At 39.7% G+C, this 10428-nt stretch overlaps 2 protein-coding genes across 2 annotated transcripts; one reads left to right on the forward strand and one right to left on the reverse strand.

Moving 5' to 3' along the window:
- Positions 1-342: 342 nt before the first annotated feature.
- Positions 343-3461, forward strand: LOC104592452 (equilibrative nucleotide transporter 8-like). Its single transcript, XM_010251834.3, has 2 exons — positions 343-1019; positions 2230-3461. The coding sequence occupies exons 1-2, from the start codon at positions 521-523 to the stop codon at positions 2991-2993; spliced, it is 1263 nt and encodes a 420-aa protein (XP_010250136.1). The 5' UTR covers positions 343-520; the 3' UTR covers positions 2994-3461.
- Positions 3462-3901: 440 nt separating this feature from the next.
- On the reverse strand, positions 3902-7287 carry LOC104592453 (G-type lectin S-receptor-like serine/threonine-protein kinase SD2-5). The gene is made up of 2 exons (XM_010251835.3): positions 7148-7287; positions 3902-7044 (listed from the first exon to the last, which is right to left on the reverse strand). The coding sequence occupies exon 2, from the start codon at positions 6589-6591 to the stop codon at positions 4129-4131; it is 2463 nt and encodes an 820-aa protein (XP_010250137.1). The 5' UTR covers positions 6592-7044; positions 7148-7287; the 3' UTR covers positions 3902-4128.
- Between the last annotated feature and the right edge of the window lie 3141 nt (positions 7288-10428).

The following is a 10428-nucleotide window of genomic DNA, read 5'->3' on the forward strand; positions in this document are numbered from 1 at the left end:
TTGGGAAAAACGGCCCAGGTTGTTTTTGAGTTTCCTGAACATGAGGGCTGAGCAAGGCAGGTGAAGTTATCAGTTTATCATCACTATCCTCTTCATTTGCCAACTTTGGTTGCAATTGGAAGAAATATCAAGGACATTTTAGGAACCTAGCATTACCTTTATTTTTTAGAGAGAACCTAGAAATCCCAAACTATGAACCACCTGAAAGTTATAGTTTTGGGGGAGATTCCAGTCGGGAATACCAATAAGGTGAACCTTGCGTGGCAGTAGAATAAAGAAAGAGTACTGCTTCTGAGGCCACTCATACAGTGTTGTCCCCACAAGGAAGAATTTTTCTTTCTACAGTAGAGTGGAGACTGGAGGGAGACCCATCGATTCCAATCTCCAATCTATCAAAAATCAGTGACCCAAGTGCTAAACCATCATTAGTACGTGATGTTTGATTGCTCTGTGCCATTAACAATATCTCACTGGGTCTATAAATTAGTGAACTCTGTTAGAGAGCCCCCACCCATGTGAAATGGAAGGAGAGAAGGGTCTTCTCGATCACACTGAACCAAGAGACACCTACAACATTTCTTACATCATTCATTTCTTCCTTGGCGCTGGAAATTTGATTCCATGGAATGCTTTAATCACAGCTGTGGATTACTTTGGTTATCTTTATCCATCCAAGCATGTTGACAAGGTGTTCTCTGTGGTTTATATGGCTTCTTCACTGCCAGTTCTGGTCTTGATGATGAGTTGGGGGAGCTGGATCAAGAGGCCAAGTTTTAGATTGAGGATGAACTTGGGATTCTCTATGTTTGTTCTCTCTCTTATGCTGGTTCCTGTGATGGACAAGGCATGTTGCAATCACGGGCCACAGAAAAGGCCTCATGGAGCCTATGGTGCGACTGTTGCAACAGTAGCAGTCTGTGGTTTAGCCGATGGATTGATAGGAGGAAGCTTGATAGGATCCAGCGGAGAGCTGCCCAAACGGTATATGCAGGCAGTGTTTGCAGGAACCGCTTCTTCAGGTATGTAGAACCATAAGTTTTTCTGAGCTCCTTTCTCACTTGGTAGCAAGAAATGGAAGTTTTTGAAGCCTAAATAAGATTAACAGCTTTCTAATAAATTCACTGGGTCAGTAACTTGAAACCAAACTATTATGATACTTGATAAGTAAGAACACTCAAGATGACTCATTGAAGAAGTAACAGAGTAGAGCTTTGCATGAAGCTAAATGAACATCTCGGTTTTCTATTTATAACTTCTAAGCAACCAAAAATGCTTTACTGGAGTATTAGGTAATTTGGTTAAGTTACATAATAGGCATCAAACATATGACACAGAGCATTTTTGTCGAGGCTCTTCCTTTCTTTACCTTGAAGAAAAAGACTCAAACCGAGTTTCAAGATCAATCAAATATTCGGGTCACTGTCTCTGAGAATTGAGTTCCACAGCAGGAACGTTTAGGGAAACTCTTTTGTAGATTGTTGGTTGGGTCAAATGAGAGGTGGGACCTCTGCAGTCTGCACTTGGTCATTCACAGGGAATGCTCAGACTAACTAAGCTTGCATGTCATAGAATTTGGGGTGGAAATGGAATTGGTTCCAGCCATATTTCTTTACCTCTGTCCGTGTTTATTGAATGAGAGGAGCAGAATCTAGAATGACTGGATTTTAAAAGGATGAACTCTATGTTTTCCTTCTCCTTTTACTTTTTTTTGGGGGGTTTGCTGGATACTGGTCATTTTTAAATCCCTCTCTTGAAAGGACTCAGAAATCCTAAGGGGAAGCAGTCATTGTCAAATCCTTCTCCTGTGGAAATTGAAAAAAAGCACAGAACTAATTTCCATTTTTTACTGCTTAATCCAAAGTCCAAACACATCTTAGCTTCTAGGGATTATAGTCTACATGCCCAAAAAGGATACTTATATTTTTCAAGACAACGTTTAAACTATCAAAACTAGAACTGCTGTTCTCAAAGCTTGGGCCAAATTCTTTCTTGGCTTTATGCTGAGCCAAGGTTGAGCCATACTTTCCCTGTTTTGTCTCCTTCTGCAGTCTGAAATAGTGAAATGTACTGCCAGTGCTACCAAAAGAAGGGATAAAAAGTATTTACAATTGCATATAAGCACACTGGGGAAAGTTTTATCTTGGACCGATGACATCAATTCACAAGTTTAAACTCTAATTCCGTGCAAGTCTTGGCTCAGCACTTACTAAATTCATCATCTGGGTACAGGTGTTCTGGTTTCCATCTTGAGAATCATAACAAAGGCATCTCTTCCCAAGACCCCACAGGGTCTACGAGCAAGCACCCACCTTTATTTTGTTGTCAGCACTCTTATTGTGCTCGGTTGTATTGTCTGCAGTAACATCTTAGAGAGGTTGCCAGTTGTGCAAACACACCGGCACAAGAGAAAAGTGGCTCCTGGATCTGAGGCTCCTGATTTTCCAGACAATCTGCAGGGCACCACAAGAAGGCTTTGTTCTGTAAATGAGTCCAGTGAACAACCAAAATTTTGGGACGTTGCGAAACAAATTCGATGGTTGGCATTTGGTATTCTTATGATTTACATTGTGACACTCTCTATTTTTCCAGGATATATATCTGAAAATGTGCAATCCAAGTTGCTTCAAGATTGGTATCCCATATTGTTGATCACAATGTACAATATTTCAGATTTAGTAGGGAAGTCCTTGACTGCAGTTTATGTTCCAAAGAGTACTGGGAAGTCGACATGGGCTTGCATTGCTAGGATTTTGTTCTATCCGCTATTTGCAGCTTGCCTCCATGGACCCAAGTGGTTGAGAACTGAGGTCCCAGTTATATTTCTGACTGGCATGCTTGGATTGACAAATGGTTACCTGACTAGTGTCCTCATGATGCTTGCTCCAAAGACAGTACCTGTTGCACAAGCAGAAACGGCTGGAGTTGTGATGGCATTGTTCTTGGAAATTGGATTAGTAGGAGGTTCTGTTCTTGGGTGGTTCTGGATAATTTAAATGTGCTGATGCATATGGCCCTACTCCTTGACGGGAATAAGTGTGGCCATGTGAGCCAATCATTTATTACTTTATTAGTCCCGACCTTCCTAGCTCCAAATTTAAAGAGGAAATCAGAAGGATTCAACAGAAAATAATAACAACGCAGAAGCCAGAACAATTTAGTCAGAGAAAATATATTTTTCATGGTCTTTAAGAAGCACCCAAACTGCAATTTAGTTATTTGCTTGTTTTCTATATCTAATCTTTCTTTGGATGGAACTGATTTATCCTTGTATTCTTGTCAGAGTTCTCAGAAATTAGCCAAAACTGAGAATGCAACAAGTTTTGACATAAAATAATCTTAAAAAGTTAATGTTTCTGTTTCTCCAATGTATAAGGTGGAACATGAACAAGGTCCGACAAATGAGAAGATCTGTCTCAGATTAAGAAATACCATGGCAATAATGTCTTCTAAGTTGGAGAAAAGGTGAATAAACTTAACCAAATGATATATCTCTTTTTTTACAATTCTTATGTCCAAAAATAATGACACCAGTATGAATGTTAGGCCACTTGATGCAAAATGCACACATTACAGGATGCATCAAGCAAGGGCGCTCTGCCCCCTGAATTTCTACATGATTGCAATACAGGCAGGTAGGGACCATTACTTGGTTTAATGGTAAAACCTTGGGCTGTCAAGCATGGGAACACGGGTTCTAGTCTGAGGGCGACTACTTTGTGGGAAAAAACGCCAAAAGTTAGGACCATACCCAGTCTACCCCTCCCAAGACCCCAGATAGCTGGGGCCAACATTGGGTAATGGCCTCATTTCAATACAGGCAGGCATTATGGTTTTATTTGCAGCCTTCTATACTGAAAGGAATATTCATTGACACTGATTAGTGCAAGCAGGAATTTGACAATGATGAGAAATAAAATAGATTCCACCACAAGAAATGAATCTTTTGTAATGGCTAGTAGTACAAAACTTGGGATTTTATGACACAATGAATATTAGCTATATGAAAGTAAATATGAAACCTCTGCAGCTAAGTTTAATTCTTTCTTGGAAGATCTGAGTTTTGATGAAGCAGCTCTTTTTTTTCACCTTTTGTCTATCTTTTTCTTTTATTTTTGTAAACAACCTCTGTTATCTTGGCCCTGATAGCCTCACAGCCGAAAGGTATGCATCACTATTGCAATCAGATGGTCCTGATGAAGTACCCTCACTTATTGACTTGAACAGACTTGAGTACAGACGGGACCCCAACTGAGAAGAAGTGGGGGGCTGAGGTACAACACAGAGACCTTCAAGCATTTGGACTACTTTAGTCATGGACGGTCTTTGGTGCATATCCTCCTGTATACACCACAAGGCAACCTTAATTGCAATATCAACTCTCTCATCCTCCTCCTCAGCTGTTAGCTTTGAGTCAAGAATTTCTTTAAGTTTCCCTTCCTCCATCATCTTGAAGGCATAGGAGGGGAAATGGGCTTTCTCTGAATTCTCTGCTGGATCAAAATTTTTCCTTCCCCCAATGATCTCAAGCAAGACCATTCCATAACTGTACACATCACTCTTCTCTGATATTGCATAGTTTGTGATCCATTCAGGTGCCAGGTAACCCCTGGTACCCCTTAATGTCGTGAAAACATGACTCTGTTCCCTGGTCATCAGCTTAGCTAAACCAAAATCAGAGACCTTTGCTATGAAATTATCATCAATAAGCACATTTTCAGGCTTTATGTCACAATGAACAATCTTTGCATCACAATCCTCATGGAGGTAAGCCAATCCTTTTGCCGTCGCTAGAGCTATATTGAACCTTGTTTCCCAATCCAATACATGTTCACCTCTATTGTTCTTGAAAATCCATCTATCCAGAGAACCTTTTGCCATGTATTCATAGGCAAGAAGCCGGTGGGTCCCCTCAGCACAAAAGCCCTTGAGCTTGACCAAATGGACATGGTGGATGCTGCCTATGATGCTAACTTCAGCTCGGAACTCTTTCTTCCCCTGACCAATGCCCTCCAGTTTCTTCACTGCTAATCGAGTCCCATCTTGTAGCATCCCTTGGTAGACTGAGCCAAACCCACCATGACCAAGTTTCACAGAGAAATTATTGGTAGCCGTTTGAAGATCCTGGTAACTGAAGCGGATCGGCATCCCTGATAAACTCTCCAGGAAATTATCCTCCTCCTCCGACTCTTGGGTAGCCTGTGGTAATGTCTTCTTTTTCCGGATGTATTGGATTCCCAGATATAGTAGGCCAACTATAATTACCACTGTTGCAACAGCAATGGCCACAACAATTTGCAAGTGTTTATGGCTGCCACTGCTTCCATCCCCAGCGGGGTTTGGCCCCTGGTTTCCATTACTTGGAGCTTTGATGAAAGAAATGTATCCACTGAAGCTCTGATCAGATGCTTGCAAACTACCTATCTGGTCAAACAAAAAACAATTCCTAGAACTAGTATCAAAGAACAAAGCAAGACAGGAGCAATTTTTAAGGCATGCAGCTTTGCAACCTTCTAGATCAGATTTGGAGATGGGGGAAACAAACTGAAGAGCAAAATAGTTGAGTCTATCCCCAACGTTTACAAGTTCCACCAAATCCTTTGAGACATCACATGAAGAGAAATTCCCAAGCTTGCAACCACGAGAGCTAAGAACAGCAGGGCACTGGCAATTGTTGTCGTTGGAACAGACGTAATAAGGATTACAAGGCTCAGGTGTGCTGCACAAATCCTGAGGTATCTTTGTCGTTGAAGGGCTTGGACCTCCGTCCTGAAGAAAGTAAAATGATATTGTCCCATAGCTATTTAGAACTGCAGCCGAGGTGCTGTTTGGATTGGCATCGATTGATGAGAAGATAAATTGAGAGAGAAGGATCTTGTTTTGATCATAGAACTTCCATGAATTGGAATTCAAAGATGCCGAACTGACTTCTCCACCATTTTTGTTGATGGTTGCTCGCCTGTCCTTTGTGAGAGACCAATAAGGTTGTGGAGTTCGGAAACCCGCATAGAGAATCAAATCTCCCGAGCTAATTTCGAGATAATAGCTCAAGTTACTGGAGCTGCTAGGGTCGCTTATGAGTTTCATTCCTTCAAGGAAATCCTGACCAGATAATAGTGTATTCGTGGGATGGCTAAAACTACTCCAAAGAGGGTTACCATCTTTCCCAAGCAAAACCAAGTTGCCTGAATTCTGCAACTCCATAGCAGTAACACCTTTATCGGCGGTATCTGTAGACCAGACCGTGCTTCCCCCACTTTCCAAATGCGCATTCCCGTCGACACCAAACACGAACATATCAGAATTTCTAACTGGTGAGCCTCGGTTGGCAGTCCAGACTACTGTTCCACTGCCCATGTGTTGGATAACCAGCAAAAACAGACTAGGATCGGCCGTAGGTGTGAAGCCGAAAGCAAAATTCGAGTTGTTGGACACAAGAAACCATCCACCGTTGTCGATAAAATTCATCTGAGACCCTTGAGAACCCAGACTCATTTGGCCAACACTCTGCAGGCTGGCGTTGGAGGTCCCAGATAAAAGAGAAAAGAATAGAAACAGGGGCCCAAGACAATAGATGCAAACCCGAGTTTCCATAGCTATAACAGGAATTATACAGGGGATAGATCAATCAAAAAGCGCAGGGGGCTGAAGAAGAAAATTGAGCACCTCTAAAGAACATAACATCACACCCCCAAAAGACCAGAAGAAAACAAATTGAAGGAGAAAGAAAAAGAGACCATGGATAAAATTTTCAGCTTTTGAAATCAAATCTTCTGTACTCTTCAAGACTCTAACCCCAATTTACAGGCCTAGAGATAGAGACGCGTAACTGACAAATTGAAAAGAAGGAACTTGTGCCTAATGAAAATGATAGAAATACTACAGGTAGTATGTCATCTGTATTCAAGAGTCAAGACAAGTCAGCATTTCTACTCAAGTTACATGAAACCCAGAGCTGAAAACGCACCTGAAGTAACACAAAACCGCCCAATTAAGCTAGAAATCAGAAAACCATGGAGCGATATGATGAGCAGTCTTCAGAAACTCCTGAATAGTGGTGAAATGACTCAATGGAAAGGAGGAATTTTCTTGCAGCCATCAGTGAAGGACAAAAGCAGAAATTAAGTACAGAAAACCAAGCATAGCTGACCTCATTCCATAAAACAGAAACGTGGATTTGCAGAGATGGGTCCTTGCTCCTTTCACTTTGAGACAGAAATAGTTGAGATAGATGACTGCTCTGCTGTTTCCCTCACCCTCAGTGGTAAAATGGCTGTAATGTATTCGATCTGTGATGGGTTAATACACTTTTAAAAATCGGCAGATTTTATTATGGGAATGGTAGATCCTGGGTGTAATGGATTTGTAGCGTTTCGCTCAGTGATGGACCCATTTCATTTTTAAATTGTATTTGGTGTTAAAATTTATGGAGGTTAGATGAAAGCCTGTTGTGGGTCATTTATTGCTGAGACCAACAGAGTCAAGGAAGGGAAAGGAAAGGGGGCTTCATATTTCGTTCATAACCAACTCACAGCCGGCGTCGGGGATTGAAAAGTGGGTCCCATTATCCCAAATCCGCTTCTCAATCGATCTTCGCGATCAGGGTGAGGCGTATGCAACCCTCACAAGTGGGACCCATTCGACGACGCGTCTAGATCTCTTAACAATCTTGCCAGTTGCCAGTCGGATCGTTTGGTGACTATGATACCGAAAAGATATGATATCCAAAAAATTTTCTGACCAATCAGTTGGAATATAAACGTGATAGTCAAGTCAATCAAAACTCTTCAGATGCCATATTTTTTTGCATCATAGATGTTATTGAGGTGGTAGTAGGAAATATTTCCTTGTATTCAATCTGTGAGGAGGCCGGATCAAATTCTCACACACACCAACCTTATAGCATATTACAACTGCAACATTTCTGGTATTTGTATATTTTTAGATCCGTGTTGCATTGTCCTCCCTATTTGATAAATATACAGTTAAAATCGACCATTTCAGCTCATCACGTGACCTTTAGAGAGAGAGAGAGAGAGAAAGAGAGAGAGGGTTGAATTGATGTGATGGCAATCAATGGTTTGTTTTCATGTAATGGATGTTATGATACTAACGAATTCCATCAATTTGAGGTTGAAAACGACTAGCCACCAATTGACCTATGAGCTTAAGATGGTCACCCGGCCGGCATCCTTTCTAAAATTCAGGTATGGGATCCAATCCACATAAAGCCTATGGATTAAGCTAGGGCTTTGTAGATTGGGTTGCCCCGAGTTATCATCCAAATTTTGACAAGAAAAACCCAACCGATCCCATCCAAATAACACTCCCTCAACAGACGAAATCTAAAATTGTTGTTGGGATGCCAAACAAGCCTTCCAACAAATCTCCCAACAACTGAACAAACCATTACAGCCTAAGGTCTTTACTGCAGGTTGGATCAACATTCTTCCATTAGCACCATTACATAGTAGTAGTTGTAATTTTATATATCTTTTTAATACATAATAATAATAATAATAATAATAATAATAATAATAATAATAATAATAATAATAATAATAATAATAATATATTCAGAAATATAAAAAATAGAGAAAATTATTAAATAAATACAACAAAAGACAAGTACAATCATATGAAAAAACTTGTAACAAATAAGGATTTATAAGAATAATATTATTCCCAACAAATTCTGATCTAGGGAAATAAATAAAGGTGATTAACGAAATAAGAATTGTAATTTGTAAAGGTAAATTATTTAATTTGGAAAAGACAAAGCCAATAATAAAACAAACAAATGAAAATTTTCAATGAAAATTTATGATAGACATCTTTCATTTTTTTTTTGTTTGATAAAACAGAAAATAACTTCTTGTATAATTTGTACATGGATTCATGACAAATAACTTAGATATAGTATCAAAATTAGTGCCTATATACCTTGAAATGCTAAAACCTATAAAGGATTAAAAAATGAAAAAAAAAAAATGTTGGGATTGAAAAAATGCAAGTCCAAGATAACTCAGTAGGCAAGTATAATTTTCTAGTTTGAATCATTGCTAGCTAACAAAGTTGGGATTAAAAAAATGTAAATCTAAGATAATAGAATACACGTCTCTAGTTTGAAGGTTTGCTAGCAAACAAAGTTGGTATTATAAAATAAAGAAAAAAGAGAGAAGATTCAAATGGATCGCTTTTTTCCTATACTTTTCTGATATTCTTAAGTATATAGGGATCTAAAAACGAAAAAAAAATTTGTAAAACCCCAATAGAGAGATCTCCTCAAATGTGTTTTGCCCTTCAAGAATTTTAGAATGAACAAAGATAGAAACTAAGGACTCTACCTGCATTATTTCCTGATTTCCTACTTTATGGTCCAACAATATACTCCAAGCCTCCAACCCTAAACTTGGAAAAGAGAATATGGTTCAAATGATCCCTTTAGTTTTTAGGGAGGGTATAGGAGCCACTTCACTTATTATTATTTCAGTTTTAGGTTTTAAGTAGGTCCCAGGATTGTATGGGTATTATTATTTGACTTGTTATAATAAAAATAAATAAATAAATTGGCCCTTTATTTTCTTATTTGAGTGGGGGCATTGTAATCAAATTTAAAAATTTTCATTACCATATAAAAATTTTTCATATCTAAATAGGGGTTATTACCCACACTAACTAAGATATACATGGATCAACATATACCATTAGTTGCTATTAGTATGTTATTTTAAAGTTCCTTTGAATCTAATTAGTGCCCTGCCTGCTATAAGTGCTCGACACGCCATGGAGATTGAAGAATTGATGAGTGCTTGGAGTTGAAGGATATATTCGAGAGGCATAGCTTATCATCATGTGTTTTACAAGGCCAATCAAGCTATGGTTGGCTCATAGGAATGGCAATGGGGTTGGTTATGGGTCGGGGCACCCCCTTCCTGTCCCTGGTATAGGGACAAGGATTCAACCCCATCTCCGACCCTGTAGGGTACGGGGAATCCCCGACATTTTCCCACCCTGTGCATAAAGTTTGCACTATTAGAATGTAGAAAGAAGCACCAGTCCACCGCCAGTGTTCTTCTTACTGATTGAATGAGAGTTTTACAGCTATTGGTATAATTTAGACATGCAACTTTTACCAAGTGCGAATTGAGAGGGGGACGGGGGGAGGGAGAAACATAGAACAAATCAATGAAGCTATCCTCTCACATTGCTATGGAGGTTGGACCAAGAGTGGGAAATGGAGCCACCAGTCCACCACCGGTATTCTTCTCACTGGTTGAATGGAACTGCGATACAACTTTTGGAAAGGGTTGTCTTGGGGGGAGGGGGGAGTCGAACTGCAAGTTGGGTGGGCATTTAGTAATTCAAAGGATGACAACTAGTAGGGATGCAAGTTGGGTGGGCATTCGGGTTGGCCTAAACTAAAATTCG

The sequence above is a fragment of the Nelumbo nucifera genome, chromosome 8 (assembly GCF_055504915.1).
Source record: "Nelumbo nucifera cultivar China Antique chromosome 8, China Antique-T2T, whole genome shotgun sequence".
Taxonomy (NCBI): domain Eukaryota; kingdom Viridiplantae; phylum Streptophyta; class Magnoliopsida; order Proteales; family Nelumbonaceae; genus Nelumbo; species Nelumbo nucifera.

Coding starts and splice junctions, on each gene's coding strand:
- LOC104592452 (XM_010251834.3), top strand. CDS start 521: ATGGAAGGAGAGAAGGGTCTTCTCGATCACACTGAACCAAGAGACACC. Junction 1,020..2,229: donor TGCAGGAACCGCTTCTTCAG/GTATGTAGAACC, acceptor ATCTGGGTACAG/GTGTTCTGGTTTCCATCTTG.
- LOC104592453 (XM_010251835.3), bottom strand. CDS start 6,591: ATGGAAACTCGGGTTTGCATCTATTGTCTTGGGCCCCTGTTTCTATTC.